General features: G+C 44.2%; 1 protein-coding gene across 3 annotated transcripts; it reads right to left on the reverse strand.

Moving 5' to 3' along the window:
* Positions 1-2155: 2155 nt before the first annotated feature.
* KBTBD11 (kelch repeat and BTB domain containing 11) lies at positions 2156-23755 on the reverse strand. Of its 3 annotated transcripts, none has more exons than XM_040598667.1 (3): positions 23624-23755; positions 8917-9048; positions 2156-8473 (listed from the first exon to the last, which is right to left on the reverse strand). In XM_040598667.1, the coding sequence occupies exon 3, from the start codon at positions 8396-8398 to the stop codon at positions 6629-6631; it is 1770 nt and encodes a 589-aa protein (XP_040454601.1). In that variant the 5' UTR covers positions 8399-8473; positions 8917-9048; positions 23624-23755; the 3' UTR covers positions 2156-6628. The 3 variants fall into 3 exon arrangements, with proteins under 3 accessions (XP_040454601.1, XP_040454600.1, XP_040454602.1); XM_040598666.1 differs by lacking the exon at positions 23624-23755 and adding an exon at positions 23302-23599; XM_040598668.1 differs by lacking the exon at positions 23624-23755 and adding an exon at positions 23141-23281.
* Between the last annotated feature and the right edge of the window lie 1327 nt (positions 23756-25082).

The raw sequence follows: 25082 nt of genomic DNA on the forward strand, positions 1-25082 counted from the left end.
CCAAAAACCTGACGTGTGATGTAAGATAGGAGAGTATCCTGGGAAAATCTACATGTAACTTTTATAAATAAATAATGTACTTCAACGTGCTGACAAGGGGGAAAAAAAAGGGAAATAAAACTAACTGTCTGAATTGAAGCTTATGCTAATCTCCTGTTAGGGAAGTGCTTTCACTGCAGAATATTTCATGTTCCTAATACCCTGGGCACTGTGAAATGAAAATATTCCCTTTTGCTTAGCCTTAGAAACATTTCCTAAACATTTTACCTTTGTGATAATCCATATAATTTTATCTTTGCTTTATAAAAACAAATATCATATTGTTTACTGATTGGATGGATGACAACCAAAAAACACCAATTACCCAGAAATCCCTAAGGGGCAGCATAAGCTTTTTGTATGTATTTTATTACAACATAAGTTGGAGTACATAAAAAGCTTTACCTATATATACTTCAAAAATGGAACTGTTAATACATCAGTTACACATGAATTGTGAACACTGTCTAAAGCATTTGCATTAGTTAATCTGTTGTAAGTGGCAGCATCAACATTGCTATTTCAGAATTTCACAAATTTGCCCAAAGTTTATCCAGTAAGACTTAAAAGCAAAGCACGAGACTCCTGCAAGAAAGTAGCTTATTAAACGCTGTGGTTGTTTAAAATGTATTGCAGGTGCAAAATGGTAAGACTGACAATGTAACTGGTAAAAATTTGGGCTGTTTAAGAAATATTTGAAAAAAATTGGTGCTGTAGTCATCACTGCCTCAATTACCAACGCTGGTTTCTCTTCCCTGCTATTTGTTTTGGTTCACCTGGATATATAGTAGGTATTTTTGACTCCCAGTTCTTTTGTTTCCTATCCCTCTGCCTCACACTCCCATTTCTTCCCATTCTGTAATTTCAAAATAGCCTGCTGTCATAGTTTAACACCAGCCAGCAACTAAGCGCTGCCCAGCCACCTGCTCACTCCCCCATGGTGGGATAGGGGAGAGAATCAGAAGGGTAAAAGTAAGGAAACTCACGGTTGAGAGAAAGGCAGTTTAATAGGTAAAGAAAAAGCTGCACACACAAGCAAAGCAAAACAAGGTATTCATTCACCACTTCCCGTCAGCAGGCAGGTGTTCAGCCATCCCCAGGGAAGCAGGGCTGCATCACATGTAATGGTTACTTGGGAAGACAAACACCATCACTCTGAATGTTCCCCCCCGCCCTTCCTCCTTCCCCCAGATCTATATGCTGAGCATGACGCCATGTGGTCTGGGATATCCCTGGGGTCAGTTGGGGTCGGCTGTCCCGGCTGTGCCCCCTCCCAGCTCCTTGTGCACCCCCAGCCTGCTGGCTGGTGGGGTGGGGTGAGAGGCAGAAAAGGCCTTGGCTCTGTGCAAGCGCTGCTCAGCAGTACCGAACACATCCCTGCATTATCAACACTTTTGGTCACAAATCCAAAACCTACCCCATACTAGCTACTATGATGAAAATTAACTCTATCCCAGCCAAAACCAGCACACCTGCTGATTCCTAATACTGATGGGTTCACTCCAGCAGCTCTCAGCATTCAGTAGGCCAAAACAAATGAAAGGTGTGTGATTATCTATTGAGTGCACAATTTTACTGAGCTTTTGTGTCAATCTCTGCTTCTAGTAGCAGTAATTACTAAATGTGTGGAACTATTACTACAAAAGCATTAAATTATCTCAGAGTAGGAGTTGAGGCAGTAAATATTCTTAAAAACATACATTGCTACAATAGTACTCAGGCTCATACTGGTAATAGCTACACAGAGATGTTCTGTTAAATCCAGCATGAATCTGATGCACAGAATAATCCCAGACAAAAAAAAAGAATTTCTCCTTCCTGTGCTTTCTTAAGTTTCCCAGGAGCAATGCCACTGAAAAAAAAAGGCCCAAAGATACAATTCTGTCTAAGTCTTCTGGGTTCATTCAGGTAGAAAGTACTACATGTCAGTCTAGACACAAAGCAAATCACCCCAGCACCACTGTTAAGCTTTGTGATAATGAAGGGTAACACATCTATGGAGCTGTCAATGGAATGGACACCGTAATGCAGGAAAAAGCAATAGGCCACTCATGAATAGCAAAGAACAGGATACAACACTCTGAGAGCCAATCAAACAGCACAGGAGAATTACAGCTTTCATGTGAATAATTTATTCTTTTACCACTTCAAATTTTACCAGGTACTTATTTACAAATTATTTTTTTTGTGGACAGAATTTACATCTGCTACTGCACAATTTTATTCATTAACAGACTATGATTAGCATCCTTCCCATGTTGCTTAACGGTGCCTGTTTTGATCAAGTAGGGTTATTCTTTTGCCAATTATTTCTTTGACTTAGTTTCCAAGTGTAAACACAATTTGTACACAAGTCTTTGCTGCAATTAAGATTTCTTTTATGGAACCAGTTAATAGATTGAAATAGTAAGGTTCCATCTATTATTAGCATTTACTAAGAAGGCTTGTTTCTTTACTGAAGCAGGGATTTAGTTTTAGATGCAATGAAGGCTTTAGGCATTTGCATATTAGGCACTGCAATGCCTCTCTACCAAGGCGTCACCCCTGAGAAGAATCTGAATTATGTGCTTGGCCTCCCAGTACAGTGCACGGAGTCCCTCATCTCACACTGGCAACCCGAAACACAAAGCCTGTCTGGAAAAGCATTCCACAGAAGAAAACTTGCCCAATTGCACCAACATGCACTAAACGTGTCCTGGATTACCCATCCAGGAGCTGGAACCTGGAATCTACCCAGAACGCAGTGTGCAGGAGCCCGCGTGTGCTTTTGGAAGGATTTGCATGAGGTTCATTCCTGAAAAAGAGCTGCAGGACGTGGTCCCGATACTCTTCTTCTAAACAGTCATCTAGATTTCAGAACACACACACATGAAGCGGGAGGCCTGAGTTCAGTCCTTACTCAGCTTAAGGGAATTCAAGCCAACATCCTCTAGCAGATGACCTTGAAAACAGGATTACTCTTAGAGAGAAAGAAGAAGAAAAATTATCTCCTGCACATCCTATTAAAAGTGGGAGAAGGGGACTGTGAGATTCATGGAGAAGTAAGACAGCAGAGAGAACTATGTCTCTCCAGCTAGTCTCAGATCACTTAGTGAGGATGAGGGTTTGAATTCACCTACCTGGATAATTTCTGAGATTTTTAGACAAATAATGTATAATACAAAATACACAAATATTTAGACATCAGGGATTAGCTCCAAGAGGTCCTTCAATCCATTGCCAGTCAGGCAGCCAGAGATGCAGACTGAATCCTTGAAGGCTAAGAAAACGAACAGTATCTCCACATTCCCATGCAAATACAGCAGCCTTCAGGCTAATAGATAAAATAGCTGTTTTAAAAGCAAAACATATGCAAACACAATTTGAGAGTGGCCTGCCCCTTTAGTTTGTACCACAAAACCATATTTACACCAGTGGCTTCTGTGTATTGCATCATCTGGTTTCAAAGGAGTTGAGGCAGTAGCTACATAGGTTTGTAACTGCTCAGAGGTGAATGGGTGGAGGGGAACTGCTCAGCACCTCCACATGTCAAAGGGACAGTTAAGTTAAACTGGAGAGTTCTGGGATGACAATTTTGGTGTTCAGAAGCATACCAAAATTCTGGGTTTAATACCCACATTTAACAGGGGTTTTTTTGGATACGTTGAAGATATAACTGGGGGAAAAAAACAGCTCTCAGCAAACCTGCCTCAGGCGTACCAGGGAGGAAACAGGCCACAGAGTAGGAAATCTGGCTAGAAACATGCCTCTCTTGCCAATCATCAGGCTGTGATTAGGCAAAGAGGTGTACAAAAGAAACAGGTTTGACAGACAGCTACTAATGAAGACCAGATTTTGCCCTCATTTACACTGTGTAAACAGTGAAAGCAGGTAAGCATTTGATTCAGCCTTCTCTTACAATAGGAGCTAGCAAAATACAAACCACTGCAGGTTCACAGAACACTTATTACTGTAAAGATTATTTCCAAATGTATTTCTTTGTGGTGTACAGCAACAAATTTTGAAAGAAAGGATATGTTTCATTCTTTCCTGAAAGTCTGTGGCCTTTTTTCATAGCTTAAACCATGGAGACTTCCCAAAACTCATTTAGAAGCATTTTCATGCATTAGCAGGAATGAAAATTCTTAATTAATGCTTAATTAATAGGAATGCAAAAGCTGGCTTGATTCCTCACTATGCCATGGTATAAAAACTATACTACTTAATACTTTGAACTATGAAAAAGTATTTTATTGTAAGATAAAACAGACATTTCCTTGTGTGTTCCTGGTGACTCTACTAGTTCAAAATCTGGCTTAGTGCTTATGTCTTTAGTTTAAGTATACACCTAAGTGTTTCACTACACAGCTTGAAATACTTTCTACGGTTAGTAAAAATAATGCTGAAGGTAACATAATTTTTCTTTCCTGCTTAAGCTACAATGCTGTACTTTAACGTAGAGTCAACATTTCCAAGGATTCTTGTCTGAGAATTAAGTCCATCATTCAGTGAAAAAAATAAATTTCTTTGTGAATCATTAACAAATATGCCATCTGTGGTATTAAATTCCACCACACCAACCTGTACTGACACTAAGATAAGCATCACACTCTGCAGGCCTACAGCTGCTACCTGGCTGATGCTTTAATTAGCTCACTAGGGAATTGGTTCACTTGGCTAAGAACTTTCAGGGCTGGACCACTGTTTTCTACAGGATGGCTAACCAGATCAGCTGCATTAAAACCCTGTGCAAGACAGATGGAGAAAAGGAGACCCCCCCCCCCCCCCCAAAACAACAAACCCAACATGAAAGTGAAGGAAAAAAATATCTATAAACTCACTATTCTATTTTGTGTAGATGGTGTCTCTTAGGACAGAGCCTGCTGCCTTCCTTTGGAACTAGCAATAATGTATAAGAATGCTAATGTCCTGTTTAACAGAAACATCTTAATAAAACATAAAAAGATCTGCTTTCTTTGATGTAAGATATTTCTAAAATATGAATCTATACTAGAGCTTTGAGTATAAACTATTCCCTTCCACAGTCCACACAGTTCCAGGCTGAATTACCAATAGCAAAAACACTGGCTATCTTTTTCAGAAAGGGTTTCTCCGTGATTTACCATAAAGCTAAAACATTTGCCTTGCCTATTGATTTTTTATATATATATAAAATGTATAAAATAAATGCATGTGCCCTTTTCAACACAGCCTGTCTGCGTAGATGGATTACACTTTTCCAGTTCAGAGTAACATGACAAAAAGTATGCTCCAGCTTTCCACGGGCAGGAAGAAGCTTTGTATGGTTGTCTCTCATTAGGATGCTGCCACACAAACAGACCTTTTGGGCAGTTCAGAATCCCAATGACAACATATGTCACCAGCATGTACTGCAATTAGCAAGGACTTATTGATTACAGCAATCATTAGATTGAAATAAATAAAGCAGTCTCTCAACCAAAGGATAGGGAAATAACATCATGCTAGTGCACAGTATAATCAACATGTGTAGCACATTCCTGTTTTCTATGGCCTCCTCTGATGGTCTTGCACTAAGTTGGAAAAGTCTCTTGTCAGAGGTTACTGAACATACAGTGAAACATTTAAACTGTTTGCAGTCAGTTTCAGAGAATTTACATTTGGTTTATGTTGATCTTCCTTGACTTGCAGTTAAAGAGCAGCTGAAGTACAAAATACTTTCCCAACTCTAGTGGCATACATGGTCATGTCAATCGGTTGCAGTCTGAACAGCTTCAGTTCATTTTTGTTATAATTTAGAATATCTGTTAAAAAAGGTAATAAAATGATGTCTTTTTATACAGAAATCATTGCCTTTTTCAAATAAAGAACATATCAACATTTCATATCTGCTATAATATGCCACATTTTAAAAAGGTTATGTGCCTTTTTTTCTTTCTTTTTTTTTTTTTTTTATATTCCAAATAGAAACATGTGGCACACATTTGTGTTACTCAAAACTTTAAGTCTGCTATCTGTTAAATCATTTGTGGTTGAAATTCCTGGGACCACACAGTGCCACATCTTCCTTAAACTATCTATTGCACGAGAAATGAAAGGCTGTGATGGAGAAGTTCTTCCTATATTTTTCTAACACAGGAAATAGTTAGTTTAACATAAAAACAAATGCACCCAAGCTACATTGCCAGCAGTGTTTATCCCTCAGTATCATCCCAGAGAGAAAGAAAACAAATGGCAGAAAAGGCTCCAGCCCAGATTGCAGCTACATGTAAACACGCGACCAACACCAACTGTCCCATTATGACACTGTTGTCAGGAATTTGTTTAGAAATCCAGGTGTAAAAAAGTTTTCCCCAGATTGGGAATTGGCACAAACATTATCCGGAGATTATCCTTTATAGCAGCTTTTCCTTTCATGTGCTTGGCTTTTCACATAGAGCACAGCAAACACAGGAAGAGTTACAACCAAGCAACTCCAGCTCAACATCTTGGGAGCAGAGAGGAGGAAAGAGGGAGTCCCTTCTCTCTGCAGACCTGTCAAAGAGGGTTCCCTCTGCAGATGGAAGTTTGTGGGTCCCCCACAGCTGCAACCCAGCTTGCCACTTGGGAAGCCAGAGCCAGGCTAGCCACTTCACAGGGGGAGGGAGCCCTCCTGGTCCCCTGCTTTGTCCAGCCTCTCAGGCAAGGTGAGCACGAAGGGTAGGAGGACACCCTTGGCATCCAAGGGAGCTTTAAGAAGCTCCCCATCAAAGGTGCCCTTGAGCCCACCATCCGCTTCCACCTCACCGTCCTGGGCTAGGCTGAAGCGGAGGGTGCCGGTCCGGTTGACACAGTAGATGGTGTTGCCCAAGGGGGCACAGCGGAAGGGCTGGATGGGGCCACCACTGGGCCGCAGGCTGGCACACTGGCTCCAGCGCTTGGCCACAGTGTTGTACCGGAAAACTTCGACACCGCCTGCAGTCCCACCACCTGGGCCCTGCTCCCCACCACGGCCACTGCTCACATCAAAGCGGTAGATGAAGCTCTTGAAGGCCACCATGTCAGCAGAGCGCCGTCGGCTGCTGTTGTAAGGGCACTCCTGCCACTCGTCACGCTTGGGGTCATATTTGAGCAGGCGGTAGAAGAGAGAGCCTCCTGACACATAGATCTCTCCATTGCAGGTGGTGGCCTCATGAGCCACAGCAAAAGCACCCTTGGGCAGGGGTGCCACAGGGCTCCAGCGGTCAGCCCGTGGGTCATACCTCTCCACGGTGAATAGGCACTCGCCCCCCACAGCATAGAGGTAACCATCCAGGGCCAGCAGCTTGAGCTGTGAGCGGGGCTGAGCCAGGGGCCGCACCTGGCTCCAGGTGTCGGTGAGGGGGTTGTAGCAAAAGACCTTGTCAGAAAGACGGGCCCGGGGCTCACCGCCTGCTGGCCCCGCCACTATGCCCCCTGCTAGGAAGAGGTAGTTGTGGAGGACGCACATGGCACAGCCCTTGGCATTGGCCTCCTCAGGCAGGCGTGTGAGCACTCTCCACTCACCGCTGGCCTCCTGGTAGCAGTGGATAAGGGAGCCACTCTCCTCCAGTGACACCACAGAGGAGGGGCTCTGCGGCCGGCTGCTCTCGCGGCTCTGTGGCCGGCTGCCACCACCCAGCCGCTCGAAGGCATCACTAACCTCGGCCACCAGCAAGCAAGGTCGGCCGGCCTCCACGCGTCGCTGCAGAATGAGGTCCCGCTCAGTGCCACTGAGGCGGCCATAGACACTGGGCTCCCGCAGCACCTCCAGGTAGTGGTCACTCATGAAGCGGTAGGCGGCCTCCCGCAGCTCTGCCAGCCGCTGCTTCTTGGCCAGGCAGAGGAGCTGGTAGCAGTTGTTGAGGCGGAGCTGGGCGCGCATGGCCTCGGCAGCACAGTGCAGCGCACAAGGCATCTGGAGGACGCGGGCGCCGCTCACCACCTCGGCCAGGTTGTCATGCCGCACCTCGCCCATGCGGGCTGTGTACACGTAGTCGATAAGGAGCCGCAGTGCCCCGTAGCTCACCCCTTTCACCCGCAGGACGTCCCGTGAGGCGCGGGCACGAAAGTAGTCGCTCTTGGCCGCCAGCACCGACTTGTGCGCCCGGATGCGACGCCCCGACACCTCGATCACTAGGTCGGGCTCCTCCGCCGGCCGGTCCCGTGTCCCCACCGCCTCCTCTTCCTCCTCCTCTGGCTGGCAGGTGGCGTTGTTGATCTCCCACTGGCTCTCCACCACCCGGCCGCCAGCAGCGGGCGGCTGCGGCTCGGCTGCGGAGGCGCTGAAGCAGAGGGAGGAGCTGAAGCCGCAGGGGGCGGCCGGGGTGGGCGGCGGTGGCGGCGGCGGGGCGCCGTGCCCAACCCCGCTCTCCTCCTCCTCGGCCGCGCCGCTGCCCTCCATGGAGCCGCGCTAGCTGCGCCGGCGCCGCGCTGCGCCCGTGCGGAGGGCTGCCGGCCGCGGCGGAGCGGCCATCACCTGCGGGGGAGAGCGGAGAGCGCTCAGCTTCGCGCGGCCGGGCCCCGCTCCCCCCTGCCGGCTCCCCCACCCCGCTTCTCCGCCTCGATACTCAGAGCCGCCGTTCCCGCAGGCGGGGCTGCCGCTGGTTTCCGGGGCTCAAACCGCGCTTCTCCTTTCTCTGGGGGATCCACCCTGCGGCTCTGCTGCCTCCCGCTACCCGGGGCTAACTGCACTAGCTTACCCCCCGAAAACCTGACCTCTTCCTGGTGGGGGGATCGCCCCGATGAGCGCCTCAGCAGCCTGAAAAGCAATTCTGGTTTTCCTGTTGCTGTGCAAAAATTCTAGGCGTTTTGCACACACTGCATCCTTCTCATGACAACTGGCCCCTACGCTATGCTGGGCGGTGAGGAACAATGTCCTTTAAAGGCAGATACTTCGGAGTACTATCATGATTTATTCACCTTGTGCAACTACTTCAGTGGAAGGTAGTGGTTGCAATCTCTTCTGGAAGGAGATGCCCTGCTAGCCAAGTTTTCCTTTACATGACCTTCATGAAGGTTTCTTCCTATCACTGCTCCTCATAGGCATTCCTCCTGTTTAAAAGAAAAAGTAACAATTCAGTTAGTTTAAAAATCGGTATCTCCTGAGTTCACTCAGAAGTTTGGGATGATTAGTTATGTTTCCTTTAATGGGGTATCTATAGTATCCCAAAGTCACCAGAAGTATGCAAATAGATTCTACATGTGTGTGTTTACAAAACACATCAAAGGATTTTTTTTTGTTGCTAAGAGAAAAGCAATCCAACATGTATGTAACAGCACATGTAGCTGTAATGCATTAGCAAGATGTAAATCAGGCTTCATAGGGCCTGGTTCATGACTGAAAGATTCATGGCTTCTGTTAATAAAAAGTAGAAGCGAGCAAAAATCACAATAGATAATTAGAACATGAAGTTTCTTCTGGGAAAATGGCAGGCTACAGGGCATGTCTGTAAGTAGGTTAGTCCCTGTCAGCACAATCACCACACAGTTGTATCTTCATTTCACAAATGTAGTTTTTAGAATTTAGCAAAGTGCTGTTTGTTTGTCTCATGTTTGTTTATGGATTTCCCAGGCTTGGTTTAAGTTTTGATGAACGATGCATGAAAATTGCCCAAACATACTTAATTCCATTTAATAAGTATCTGCGGCTGTGATTCTATTTTTAAGAAGGTTATTAATTTCCATTAAAATCCCCATTGGCAGTTTTTTCACAGTCCTCAAGGAACACTCATTTCTATGTAAAATATACCTTGTGACTTCTTTTCAGTAGAGATGATTAATTTACCCTATTAAATTAATATTAGGAAAATCTAACTTTTTTTTTTTTTTTTAGTGAAAGCATAATTGGTAGGTGACATTGTCTGGAAACTCCTGACAGACATGAAAACCAGAAGCCTATACTTGTGCAAGCAAACTTCACTTAAATGATAGTATCAGTCTTCTCTTAGAAGTTTTTACCTTGTGCACTTGCCCGTGAAGGACTTTCTACTACATTTGATCACATTCAGTTACACAATAAATCAATACAGAGGTTTGATTTCTGGATATTTGAGCCTTTGAGACTGTAACAAGGTTTCAACAGCATTTGAAAACTTACGAGAATGAGTAGATTTCACAAACTGTCTTTCTCATCTGGGTGTTCAGAAATCTGGCACTTAGAAACTTTCTATGACTTTTTATGAACTTTGGATAGCTTAAGTGGCAAATTTCCTGGGGTCCAGACCCAAACTCGGTAGGTTATGCTTTACTGACTTTTCCACAGCTTTAACAAGACAAGGAGAATGCAGCGATCTGTGTGTACACTCAGTGTGTCTCTGGAAAACACACTGATTCATGATTAATTTCAACTGGGCAGCAACCCTGTCGATGTAATTTTGTTTTTCAGTAAGTCTTCACAGTACTGAATTCACTATGTAACCATTTTTTATTCCAATTTATTATGCTGTAGACATTGAGATTAATATACTTTCTGCTCCAGGCCCTCCAGAGCCCTGATCATCAGCTTTGTTTAAGAGCAGCTACTGTGGCCGACACTGGCAAAATTACAAAGGTCAAATGGAGATGGTTAAAGAAACACCTACAATGTCAACCTGTGATGCACTGTTATATTATGAAAATTGCTACCAGTACCTCATTTGTAATATAAGTAATTGAAACATTTTTTGTCTCTTTCCTGGGTGGAGTGCCCCAAGATTCAACCCTTATCTCACTGGAGTTCTGGATAGCTTGACCTCCTCAAACATGAGTATCCCAAAGGGTGCTAATAGACTTTCCTCAAATTCTCCCAACTTTATGATCTGTCCTGGATCCAAACATACCTCACTGCTCACTTCTACTTATGTTCCCCCTCTACAAGGAGGAATGAGTAGCTTCAAATAGTTTCAAGCTCTCGGTCTTCTGTTTGATTTTTCAAGTGAAACTATAAAGGACGAATGAAAGAGAATGCCACCAAAAATAAGTGTGGGTGACTAAAAGTGAGAAGTCAAAAACAGTAACTAATACCAATAATATCGCCATATGGTGAAATGTATTTCCTGCATCATGTCTCAAAGGAAAATAACCAATTAGAATATTCAAAGTTGTTAAAAACAGCATCCAGAAAAACTGATCTTTTCAACTTTCTCAACTAATGCAAATTAAAAGGGTGAGATCCTCCTCAAGCACAGTAATCATACCTTTTCCCATACTCAGATACCTGCTTGGCTTAGAATTCTGACTTGACACTGAAAGGTTACTGAGAAAGAAGCTGCCACCCAGCACAGTCCTAACAAACATCTGGGTTAACATCCTCTTGAGGAACCACACGGAGGAAGGACTGATGGTACAGCTTGCTAATGGCAAGCAGCAGAATTCTGAAGAAAATTATCTTCTGGTATATTTAAAACTAATTACCAAGAATATGTTGAAATTAATGCTGAGCATGAGAACTTGAATCAAAGTATCACATGCAATTTAGACAACAAGGAACTCTTAACAGGGAAGCTGAAGACTTAGAAAAGCTGAACAAGAGTCTGGAGGACTTTGTCAAGGACAGAGCAATGACTGCTCCAGCAATCTCACCACTTCTGTCTAGCTGAAAACAAAGTATAGAAATTACACAAAAATTAAGCTGAAAAAACAATTGAGAGAAGTTGTGGAACCTTCCCATTATTGAGCAACATGACCTACCTGAATTAAAAGGTCATGGATTTAGTATAAAACAGGAAGAAGCTGAAAGGAGGTGATGAAAATATAATACCGAACTCTTCCATTCTTTTCTTATCAACAGTGATCAAAAAGTTGTTTTGCTGTTTGGTGACAGAGAACATTCAAAAATTACAGAAAGAGAAAAGACACTTGATAGCCATGCTGATTCAAAAGGATGTGAGCTCCTAACAATCTTGTTTGGCTTAAAACAACCTTGGTTTTAGCACTTTTTTCCAAAACTCATGAACAGGATAGGTACTGGAAAAGGAAGCAAGCTGTTTAGAGTACATGGCATCTGTAGACTGATGTCACCTTTTATACTGGGGACTTTTAAGGCAGAAGCTGAATTACTTGGACTGAAACTGTTTTCATTATCATGGGTTTGGTCTAGAAATGATGTAATGTTCATGGACAGAGGAACTGCCAACAAACATGAACTGTATTTACAGACTTGGCAATTACACACTTACAATATCCTGGATGTGTAGCCCCAACCTCAGACGCTATAAGACATTGCTCAAGTAACAGCACAGATAAGGCGTAGCTTTTTCTGACAGAGGAATTGCAATGAAGGGCTGCAGGTAAAGTTTCCTGGCACTACATTCATTTGGCAGTTCTGATAAAATCCAATTAAATGCTTGTTTTTCATTGTTCTCTATTTTTTTTTGTGCAGTGCCAAAAACCTTTGACCCAAACCCTGTCCTGTAGCAAGACCCACTTTCTCTGGGGAATATGCACATGTGGGAGGAATTGGGTTACTGCTCTCCAGTTCACAAATGGAAACTGCTCTGACTCAGTCCCAGGGTAAATAAAAGCAGTGCTTTCCCTATCATAAGCAACTCTAATTTACATAAGCAGGCTATCCTCCCCAAGAGACACTACACCAGTTCAGAACTGACAGAATGCTGTTCTGCTTCACCTTAGTCCAGGAAATGCTTTTGTAAAAATCAGCACTGCCAAATTTTACCTCAGTAGAGAATTCCCTCAGGATAGGGGCGTCATCTGATTGAGATGATTAAGGAATCCAAAGAGGCAGGATCATCAAAAGAGGGAAAACATGCCTTGTGTTTATTTTAAAAACTAAAAGATGACTGTTGAAAGTAGAACTGGCCAATGTGAAGACATTTGGCTCAGCCCAGAAGGCAAAATCTTCCGGAGGGCAGAGTCAAGTGCATATTTATAAAAATGGTCTCTTACTCTCCTGCTTATTGAGCAGATATGTGAAACCTAGGGGGGGAAAATGGTCTCTTCGTAGCTGGGGAAAATATCTGGAGCACAGAGATGCCATTTCTCTGAAAAGGCCTGGAGCACTTGAATTCTTGCATCCTATTACAGATTTAAACTCTAGATCTTAACCACTTGATTAACCTCCTGCTTGTAAAAAGAAAAGAATTTTTTCATGTCTTACCTCAAGAAAAATTGGAGAAAGAATAGATTTTTGTCCCCTTTTCTAAATTTGCTTTCCCTTTTTTAACATTAGGAGTGCCCAAAATCTGGGCTACCACAGTCCCAGTGTCTTGCCCTGCCTACTGGATATATGTCTTTTTGTAGTACTGCATCCACACTCAAGTTGCCTACGCAGCTTCCTTGTGATGTCCCAGGATGCTGCAATTTATCACAACATGTAATGGAGGTATGAATGTTTTTATCTCATAATTGCAAAAATTTCATACAAACATAAAGAAAAATAAACATTTAAGATATGCAGCTTATGATTAGACCACACAAGAAACATGTGGGCAGCAGTTTCTCATCAGAAACTCAGAGGAAGAAAAGTCTGTGTGTGTCTGGGCAGGGAGAAAGAGAGAGGAAGTAAGTAATAATAAAAATATTATCAAAAGCCTGATGAAATCAATATTATAGCTAGCAAATCTAAACTAAAATATACAAGTTCTAAACAGTCATCATGGCCAGAGAAAAGGTTTCTCAACAGTGATATCCATAGAGACAAATGTTCGCTAGAAAGGAAACTATCTCTTTGAGTTCCTTCCAGTTCAGACTCTTCAGAAGTAGTTAGGGCAGAGCAGTCTCTCTCAGGAGTTCCCACACCGATAACACTCCCACAAAAGCAAAATCTAGCAAATGTTAAGTGCAATTCCTCTCCAATATCTCTTAGAAGAAAGAAAGTCTAACAAGAGAAGAACAGTCAGAAACAAGGTTTTGAGTGATTACAATACCTTCGGGGAAAATTTCAGGGCTGATGTGATGTCTCCATCACTAATGGAATACAGATCAGGAGACAATGGGACAGCACTGCATTGCTGAATGTAACAAAAATTTTTATGGAGAATTGTTACTAGTTCTAGACATGGCCTCCTAAATACAGTTCTAGATATAAGGTGAGATCACGTCTGTGATGAATTGAAGTTTGGTTACTTTCATCATAACTGGACACGGCTAACACTACCTTAGATGAACAGCTGTACGTAAGATACCACCACAGTGCTGCAGCTGAAAGGATGAATGCAGTCCTTGAATACGTATACTGGAAAAAAAGGAATAACAGTAGGGAAAAGGTTACTTGCCATCCATAGCATTAGTAGGTTTGCAATGGAACATGATGGATGGATGGATGCATGTTACATTTTGGAAGTAGTATTTAAAGATTTGGGAGGACAGAGAAAAGTACCAAATTATTTAAGAGCTATAGAAAAACACTTCAGTGAGAGACTTGCAACAGCATCTGCAACCGCACACGAGCCTACTCTGTCTTCACGCAGTGTATGCCAGTCTCGAGCCAAGTCCCAGGCAAGAACGTGATACCTTGCTTAGGCATCATCTCACAGCCACACTTCCATGGCTTTGGAGAGAAAGTGGCTTGTGCTAGTAGCTTGGAGAACAGGTAGAGCAAGCCTTAGTCAGCCTGAGAAATGCAGTGCTGACACTTCTTCAGGGCCTGGTATGTTTGTTGTGCGACTTGATGACTGTGCATAAGTGTAGGCACATGAAAATTCTTGGTGGTGAAAGCCCTAAACAAATCAAGGGGTGGAAGCATAAACAAACCAAAATATTTACACTATGCACTGGGGGTGGGGGGGTGGAGGGGTGGGGGAGTGGGCGGGAGCATAGTGTGGATACTGGAAGTTTACATTCATTGATGGGGAGAGTAAAGAATAGGCTCAAGGAAGGGAAACCTATTGAAGGTGACTAAATACATATTAAACACTAAAACTGCATCCAGCTTAGGAGGATCCAGAGCTGGAAAATGGTCAAAGTATTAATATTCATAGATAAAGTAGTATCCCATGGGGAAATAAATATTTTTACCCTGCTACACACTTCTTCGAATATGGATTATGGTTCATGTGGGAGGCAGGATGCTGGGCTAGGCAGACATTTGATCTGACATGGGAAGACCCTTATTCTGATGTGATAAAGGAAACCAGGAGGGTGTGACTTGCTGGAAGGCACTTGGGAGTCCAGGAGGAATGAAATTTGACAGAAGCAGACTAGCTGATTTAGTGATCCTTTCCGACCTTAAATTCTGGAAATTGCCATACACTAGGAGTACTCACATCAAGCAAAGCATCAGCCTGTGATAATTAAAAGCCTCATTTGAGTCTTAGTGTGGTTAACTGCTGTAATGTTGACTGCAGAAAAGCTTTTCAGCATTTAACTGTGTTGTTGACAAATAAATAATTGCAAACATGTTCAAAATCTCTGAGAACACTTTGGCAATGTTTGCATTCTCCTCCTTTAGGAGGAGGAGGAGGAGAATATCCACAGAGAAGACAAGTCAAGCAAGCCAGCAGATTTCCTCAGACAGGAGTCAGGCTTGGTTTTGCGTTCCAGAAGAGCACTTGATCCCCATGAATGTGCCACATTCTTGCAACACACCTGCTACATACTGCATTTATAATAAAGAAGATGGGCCAATGTATTTGGAAGAAATTAAATTCCTTGCTTTAAGATAAAACTGGATTTTGCTTTTAATATCATTATGAAAAGGACATGCGGATTAAAGAGCCCAAAGCACCAGATATCTGCCAAAGTATGTCACCATGGTGCTTCAGAAAGACCGAATTTGGTAAGTAACAATAGACTTCAAAGGAAAGCCAACAAAGTTCCACCCTTCTGAGATTTATGCCTAGGAAAAGAAAGGAAAACTTCTGAAGGAGGGAATAATGAAAACACTTCTTTCTCCAGAAAAACTAGATCAGGTACTTAAGAGAAAAAAACCCTACTTTTAAAGACTGAACAGGCTCACTGATTTCTTGACAAATTAAGTAAGCGATGCTTAGAAAGGCAGAGGTCCTTCAGATACATGGTGAATGGCACCATTCTCATTTTTGGATATCGTACATTGTTTCTTCACCCAGATACTTTTTCAAACTGAAGTTTATAGTCAATCTAGCCATAGTTGAAAGTTACATTGCATCTAGTTAAGATTTACAAAATAGTTCCAGGTTTCTGCAGACATTATCTCTACACTGACTTTGGACTGGATTCAAAGATGGAGAGACGTGCTGCAGTGCTAAACATGGCAAAGGCTGACTTTGAGGGCAGTTTTATCTGGCAGATGGCAATGCAACAGAGATATAAGACCCAAGACTGCCAGATCAGATAGCAAAAAAACCCGCCAGTGTAACAGCCCTAATCTGAAAGAAAGAAAAGAATTAGCTTGCACAGACTTCTCTCTGCCATGGCAGAAGCACTGTTGGTAGGGTTTGCTGTTTGGCCTATAACTGTGAACTATTAGGTGACTCATGGGAGTCTGACTTCTTTTATTTATTATTTCATGGAAACTAGGCCAAGGTGGAGAGACATGAAGCCATATTCCTACACAGAAATTATCTATGGGTCACATGTACCTCCCAGTTCTCCTGCAAGGGCAAAGACACATACTCTGTGTCTGAGGTCCTGGAACGGAATCTGGAACATATGGACTGGTTCTGTACCCATACATATTATGTGAGTACAGTTAGATGTCAATTGAACGGGATCCATAAAAAACAGTGTAAAAGAGCTACCAAGGCCTAGCCAGTAATAAAATACCAAAGACTGTGGTGATGAACTTGTGCAGTCAGGAGGTGGTAGTTCTTGCTTTGGGTGCCTTAGCCCAGCTTCATCTCTAAAATAAACCTACATTATTTTAAAAGACAGCAGTACTGACTGTTGCTGCTACTTCGCCTTTCTCCACAATGGTTAGAGCTCTGACCAAGCCCCATGGGAAACTTTCCACTGTTCCTTCCTTTGCCTGACAAGATTAAAAACCCTCACATGTCAACTGAGTGCCCAAATCATCAAGACTATGCAAGGCAGGTTACTCTCCTTCAGACTAAAGCTGCATTATTTTTCAAAGAAACAAACAAAAAAATGTTATTCAGGGAGAGAAAGAAGAATCCTAGGTCCCATTCCCTGACACAAGGGAACTTTCTGTACTTCTTCCTATTGCCTTTGGTGGGGCAGGGCTCAGTTATACTGCCTGGAGATCCAAGCCATTCCAGCTTGTGCTAGGATTGAAAAACACTTGCTGATCTCAAATCAGAAACACATGCTAGAGTCATAGGTACTTCTGCGGCAAGACTTTACTATCAGAAATACCTGTAGGCTGTCAGCACAGATTTCACCAAACAATGGGAATGTTTTTAGCAGCAACTATGTAACTGAAAGCATAAGAAACTATGAGGCAACTCCATGTAGTCATTGGAACTGAACAGGTGAAGAGGAGAAAATCCAGTGTAATGCATGCAGTTTACATTACTAAAAGGTAACAGTTGCTGGCCATTCTGAGACAGAAGTAAAATAGGCTTCTATTAATATACTCCCATTTCCATGGCCTGACACTTTCTGCATTGGATGCGTACCACTTTTTGCTGTAATGTGAATTTCATATGCTGAGCCTGGGTGTTCAGGCAAAGGCCTTCTGGCTGCACTGATTTCTCTGACTATACTCAACTTTTACATTTAGACTTTAGTGGAAGCAATTCAGTATCTCTCACAATATATTTTTTTTCCATTTCACAGAGCAGAAAGGTAACAATTCAGATGACTGAAAGACTGAAAGGGACAGAAAAGACTGTCTGTTTATCTAATCTTATTCCTGCAAGAACAGGCCAAAGAATTTTACTTCTGTACCAAACCAATAATTTCTGGCTGAATTAAGTTCAAAGCATTGTTCTTCTCCAATCATCCATCTCAGATCTATATGGTTTCTCTGTTTTGGCCAATGACCTTGATGGAAAATCAGGTGTCAAATCAATCATCCTGGATACCTTGAAGAAATATACATGCTGCTTTTCACTTTGGACTTCACTTTTTTTGTCTTCTACACTTTTCTATCTGCTGACTTGGCAGCATTCTGTTTTCCCAAAATTATCCATGCTTTTTCTGAAGAGACATACAGACTGGCAGCACAATCATGAAGGGTGACGGTGATCACAGCTACCTCAGGACAGTCCCATCTGCTTTTGGATTTCCTGACACAGAGAAGAAGTAAAGATTGTAGTATGGCTGACTAACCTATGATTCAAACATGTGCCTTCCTTTTCAAGTGCTACAGGATAAAGGCTTATTAATGCACACAGTTAAATCTACATCATGTGCAACAGTCACAGTGCTATTCTTGCACTCTGCAACCTGGGCAGAGCTAAATAGAGTCAGGACCTGGAGTAAGAATTAAGATCTTCAAATCAGGATGTGAGGCGGAGAGGTGTTTGGTTTTATGGTTGTGATTTGGGAGATGGGAGAGGAAGCACAGAATCAGGGATCTTGTGTGGTAATTGACCGTTTTGATTTTGATGTTTCAATCTTAAGTCTGAAGTTTTGCTTCTGGCTAGAGAGAGGTTTTAAATATACATCAATAAAATCTCCTCAAAGCAGATATTGAGGCTTTTCAGCCACTGTACCGCTGAAAAGATACCTGATTTTGGAGGTGCAATAGAAGCATTTATTTCCCCGTACCACTGCAAAATCTCTTGGTAGGAACACTGTCCAGGCATTCATTGGACTAACAATCTAATAGGTCCTTGCAACTCTGTTGCCCACCATAAAGGCCTTCTGGTCTTCTGTCACAGAGAATGAGTGGTATTGCACCAGTGAATTTTATCGTATGAATGCACATAACAGTCTTTGCCTTCCTTTTCCTATATCACAGCGTAAAACTTCTTAGGATACATGGCACTAACTCCAAAGCTCACAAAGCAATACACTCAAATGACATTTACTTTACTGTTTCTGCATCTGCTGTGAAAACCAAACTCCTTCAGGACTCTATTATCAGTTATTATTAAATAAGAAATATGTCTGTGGACTGCCTACTTCCATGGCATGTGATATATTTAAGAAGGGGAAAAAATATCTGTACAGCAAACTGCATCTGAAGATAGGAGTGAGAATATGTGAGAACAACTCTGCAGACACCCAGGTCAGTGCAGAAGGAGGTGCAGGAGGTGCTCCAGGCACTGGAGCAGAGATTCTCCTGCAGCCTGTGGCGAAGACCATGATGAGGCAGGCGCTGTCCCCCTGCAGTCATGGAGGTCCATGGCGGAGCAGATATCCACCTGCAGCCCATGGAGGACCCCATGCCAGAGCAGGTGGATGTGTCCAAAGGAGGCTGTGACCTGTGGGAAGCCTACACTGGAGCAGGCTCCTGGCAGGACCTGTGGACCCGTGGAGACAGAGGAGCCCAGGCTGGAGCAGGTTTGCTGGCAGGGCTTGTGACTGCCCAGGGGACCCATGCTGGAGCAGCCTGTGCCTGAAGGACTAAACCCTGTGGAAGGGACCCACACCGGAGCAGTCTGTGCCTATGGGAAGGACTCACGTTGGAGAAGTTTGTGAAGAACTGCCTCCCATGGGAAGGACCCCATGGTGGAGCAGGGGAAGAGTGTGAGGAGTCCCCCCCCTGCAGGGGAAAGAGCAGCAGAAACAATATGGGATGAACAGACTGCAACCCCCATTCCCCTGCGCTGCACAGAGGGAGGAGGTAGAGAAATGGGGAACAAAGTTAAGCCCAGGAAGGAAGGGGTGCAGGGAAGGTGATTTTAAGTTTTGGGTTTATTTCTCATTATCCTACTCTGATTTGATCGGTAACAAATTAAATTAATTTTCCCAAGTCGAGTCTGTTTTGCCTGTGACTGTAATTGCTGAGTGATCTCCCTGCCCTTAACTTCACCCATGAGCCTTTTGTTGTATTTTTTTCTCCCCTGCCCAGCTGAGGAGGGAAGTGATAGAGTGGCTTTGGTGGGTACCTGGCATCCAGCCAGGGTCAACCCACCACAACTGTACATACATATGCATACAGTAGCCTTTTTTTCTAACTGAGGCAACACAGGGAGTTGCAGTAAAGGGGAGATGAAAGCAAGTTACATGGTATGAGGAGAGCTCTCCCATGAAGAGATTTGCCTTGACTGATGGAATCAGAACATTTGTTGCTTGCATGCCATTCCCTTAGCAAAGGGTTGGCTTTTGGTTCTTACTTCTTAATACTTTAAAAGATGAGTTGCAGAAATAATAGTTTTATCTCCAGAGCTCAGCGCCTGTTCTTCCAATCCACTTACAAAAGAGGGAGAGAAGAAAGCAGAACTGCCTAAGAAAAAAAAAAATAAATAAAAAATTGCATATTTTTGACAGGTTGATAGTCTGAAATGATTCAGAAGTCCAGGAGCCTTCCAACAGTTAAGAGATCCACATGCAAAGCTTACTCTGTTCCTTAAATACTCCTGGAAGAATCAGTGTCCAGAAAAACAACAGCCAGCTTGTGCTAATCTGTGAATTTGTATGTGTAAAGTAACTTCAATACTATTAATTAATGAAAATCATGTTGTGACAGACAACATAACAGCATGGAAGCTGCTTGTCCAACTTACGTGGATTTGTGTGGAAAGGTTGTGGTTTCTGGCACATTTCCGAGTGAATTAAAAAAGGCTGTCAACCCATCTGTTTTAGCCAGAGGCACAGCAATGGCACCTCGTGAAACATCGCACCTGAAAAGAATTTATGTGACACATCTTTCTTTTCCCCCTGACACACAAGAGGGAAACGCAAAGTCTGTAAAACTGCTGGATTTTTTTTTCAGCTTATTTTGCGTTAAATAAACTGACTTAACTGATCATGAACTCCTGCCATCCTTACTGATGAGGTATAAGAAACTGGAAAGTACCAAATGTGCAGTTGCAGAACAAAGGACCTAGCCAGCTCTTTTTTGCATTAACACTCAATCACCCATATACAATACTGACCCAGTCCTGTAATTCTTTCAAAGCCAAAACTTCCAGTTAGTATCCGAGGAGCATTTTAGGATGACAGAAAAAAGGCTACAGAATTGTCAACACTGTCTAAGGAAAACACAGCATGTATGGTCCCAATCCTGGAAAGAGTTACATGGAGACTTAAATGCTCTGGTCACAAGACTAGTCCCACTCATAATGCCAACATCTACATACGTAAACTGAGTGTTTGCTTAATTAACTGCAGGAGGAAAGCAAAATCTCTATCCATTCACTGTATTGTTACGTGGTTACAAGTCCTGGCACAAGGAAGCTAGCAGGAATGTAAGGCCCAGGCTAAGGAATAAGCAGGTTCAGGGTCCCCTCCCGCTCAGTGACAGCTCAGTCATAGATCAGGTTTAACTGGTTGTCAAATCTTGAACTGCTATAAAGTAATTCTTCAATGAAAGGAACTAATCACGCCTGTTCTCTGACAAAAAAAAAAAAACCTGAGACCAAAAAAGAAGCAGAAAGAGCAGATGATGACAATTCCATTGAAAAGTAAAACAGCAGACATAAAAATGTCATGTCCCAAGAAGGCTAATGAGATCAAACACAATGAAAATGAGCTCATTTTTTAAATGGGTATTTCCAGGGATGTGAAGGGGTATAAAATGACTTCTCAGCCTCTGTTCACAGGAAAGCAGCAGCCTCCTAACTGCAATGCTGCAGAATCTTAGTAGGAATAAACAGCAAAATCCCTGAAAAATCCATGCAGGATCTCACAAGCAAAAAAAAAAAAAACAAAAAAAAAAAAAAAAGAAAAACAAATCTACTTTAAAGAAATGGCAGGATTTCCCTTTATGTTTTATTATACCCTTCTTTAGCACCCAGCTGCCCCTAATATCCTCTTGCAACAGGATTCTACAGAATGCTGAAACCCCCAGTAAGTAGGATCTGGATCCAGTCATCTAACCACATCACTGTCTCTACGGTAACCTAGGCCAGCCCTAAATACTATAATCCTGCTTTACTATAGTAAAGCCAGTTAATGGCTTTCATTGAATGTTCCTGCCAAGTAATGGTGCTCTAATATTTATTGACATTTCAGATCTGTCCACCTATCTGGACTATTTGTTACACTGAAAAGTGATGCAAGTAAAGCATTCATAGAAGAAAGGAAGCTATTACAGATTTCAGTCTTTCGATATTATCAAGGTGCAGTCCTGAAAACTCTAGTTCCTAAGTGTGTCACCATTGACTTCAGTGCCACTACTGACAAGAGTGAGTCCCTGCAGAGTGGGGGGGAGGTGGGACAGGCAAAGGACTAGTCCTCAGCTCTTTGGCAGGTTCTCATCAGACAGTCCCATTAACAGTGGATGACCAGAGGATCCCATTGGCATGAACTGGATGTCCTAATTAAAGAGTGAATAAATGCTGTGTGATGGGCCCTGGGAAGAGGAGAATGCAGAACAGACAGGATGGGCCAGAGTAAAACTGGGGAGTAAATATTGCTTTGTCAATACTAGTGACAATTTAATTAGTATTTTCCATAAACATTCCATTTAATTCCTTTTTGGGAGACAGATGGTTAAGTCTTAGAAAAACAGGAGCTATTTAGCTTCCCAGATCATATAAATGGACTGTTCTATTTTATTGCCATCCCATTTTTTATTGCCCTACTTTTTTTTCTACCTTTTTGTTCTAGTTTTCTATCGTTCAGTTTAATTGCTATGGAAAAGCTTTACAGAATATTATTTCTAGAGGGTTTATTCTTCCTCAATGGGTAAAAAAAGTTGGCTATAGGATTTAATACTATCATTTTCTGTGCTGTGTGTAAGTCTGGGTTTGGGAGCTGGCTTTTTGTTGCTTTAAAGGACCAGATATAAAAACCTACCCACTTCAGACAAACAAAATTCAGTAGGACTTTTCTTCAGGCATCTTCCACCCTGCAAAATCGTACTCGCCTGTGTGCACCCAGGGCTTGCACCACTCGTGCTTTTAGTAGGATGGGGAAGCACGCCATATAGAATTTATAGCGGGAAGCAATCTGCTGCAGTTACACATCCCTAAACGTTAGGGTAAAGAGTCGTTTAGATTTTTAATAGGTCAGCAGGATTAAAACAAAATACGTAGGCATCAGGTTTGGCTCCTCTGCGACATATGGAGAAGGGATATGGGGATATGCCCGGCCTTCCTCCTGCCCAGGGCGGGAGGATTAAGGGGGACTGAGGGAAGAGAAAAGCGCGATTCAACCTGACGGTGCTCCAGACTCACACACACACACACAGCCACCGCGGCGCGGTTTTTACCTCAGCTATGGGCAGACACCGGCACCGACCCCCCCGGAGGCTCCGCGGCGGCGGCCCGGGCGGGCGATCGGGCATGTCCCGGGGCCCGACCCCCCCCTCCCGGCCCGCCACCGCGCCGCCTCTGCGCTCCCCTCCCGGCAGGGCGGGGGGCAGGGGCTTACCTTTCGGCGACGGCCGGCGAGCCCCTCATTGCTGTGGGGAAGCTCCCTCCGCCCCGCCTCGCTGCCGGTAGCGCAGCGGCCCCGCTGCTCGGCCACCGGAGCGGGAGCTGGCGGGGGAAGCCGGGAAGGAGAAGCGGGGGGGGGGGAGGGCGGGGGGGCGCGGCGGTGCGATGCCAGGCGACGCAAATGGCTGAAGCGCAGGGGCCAGGCTGGCGGAGGAGGCCGGGCGGCCGCTGTGTGGAGGGGGCGCGGGGCCGCGCTCAGCCCCTTTGTTCGCCTGACACACTAGCGCACAGCGGCAGCGGGAGGAGGGGGCACAGACCTGTTGCTCGCGGTGACGCCCGGCGAGGGGAGGCTGCTGAGGCGGGAAGCGGCAGCCGCGCTCCGGCCCGGGTGCCCGCGCTCCCGCGCTGGAGCGAGGCGGCCCAGACGGGGCGGGCGGCGGAACGGCCACACCTGCCCGCGCTGAGGAGAAACTCCCTCCTGGCGGCGCCGGGCGGGAAAACGGCGGGTCCTCACCTCGGGGCGGGGTGGGAGGGAGCCGGCCCTGAGGTAACCGGGGCGGCGGCACCGCTGCCCTGTGGGAGGCAGGGCCGGTAGGGGTGCGGCAGTAGCCCCTGGCCCCAGTGCGGCGGCCGGAGCCCTGACTGACCGCGGCCTCTCGGAGGGGTTCCAGCCGGAGCCTCTGGGTTATTGGGGTTTCTGCCGACGGAGGAAGAACGAGGTGGTGGTCAGGTGGCTTCCCTTTGACTGCAGTTTGGGTCTGAGTCCCATTTTGTCCTGTTCTTCAAAGCTGAAGCTCTCATCAGAATTCCCAGAATTAGACCCGTTTTCCAGTTCCTTGAAAGAAATACCCTGGGTCTGCTGCTGATGCAGTTGGCGGTACTTTCCTAGCTAAAGTTCCACCACAGGCTGCAATCTGACTTCTACCAAGACAGCAGACACTGTCACTGCACTATCCAAGCCTTTCTAAACCATTGCTGGTGCCTGAATACTACTGACTCAAAACTTCATCTGCAGCTTTTCTCTTTTCCCCTCTTTCCACTGACTCTAGGGTCCTGTCAGACTGGTTCTCCTGCAGCTGCCCAGCAAGTGGCTCCCGGCCCTGGGAGACGCTCCTGAGCAGACTTGCAAAAGCTGCTCCTGTCTCAAATTAACCTGACAATTAATTTCTTCTATGCTGGCAGTGTAACCACTGCAGCTGTATGTTCTTCCAGCTTTCATGGAGGCGATGGTTAAATGTGGTTGGGTGTCTTCTCATTCATTTTGTCCCATTGCTCCTACCTTTTGACTTTGGTTTTGCTAAAGCTCTCGTGTGTTGAGTCAGCGCTTGATATACTGAAGTGCTTGCATGCAGTGCTGGGTAACTGTAACCACTTGAAACCCTTGGCTCCACTCATGTTGCACACTTAAGTAAGTGCAGTGTTAACTGGAATCTGGTTTTCAAGCTGAGGTCATGGCTGATCTCTACTGAGAGAGGCCAGCGTGCTTCTTGGTGCCGTAAGGTAAGTAAGTAATAATCATACAGTGTCACAGGGTCTCAGAATATTTGATAACCACAACATGTGGCATTAGCATAATTGCAAATTCCCCACTGTCCCCCTGATTTAGGTCCATTACATGATTGGACTGTTGATTTCTGTAGGTGGCTTTATTCCTAGTTTGCTGGAAGAAGTTTTCCATGTGATGCAGCAGACCCATTAAAGCCTGCCAGAAATAACTCTTCTCTCCTGACACCAGGAACTAATTAATCTTCCTGCTGTTTCGTGTTACTTTAAATA

The sequence above is a fragment of the Falco naumanni genome, chromosome 6 (genome assembly GCF_017639655.2).
Source record: "Falco naumanni isolate bFalNau1 chromosome 6, bFalNau1.pat, whole genome shotgun sequence".
In the NCBI taxonomy this organism is placed as follows: domain Eukaryota; kingdom Metazoa; phylum Chordata; class Aves; order Falconiformes; family Falconidae; genus Falco; species Falco naumanni.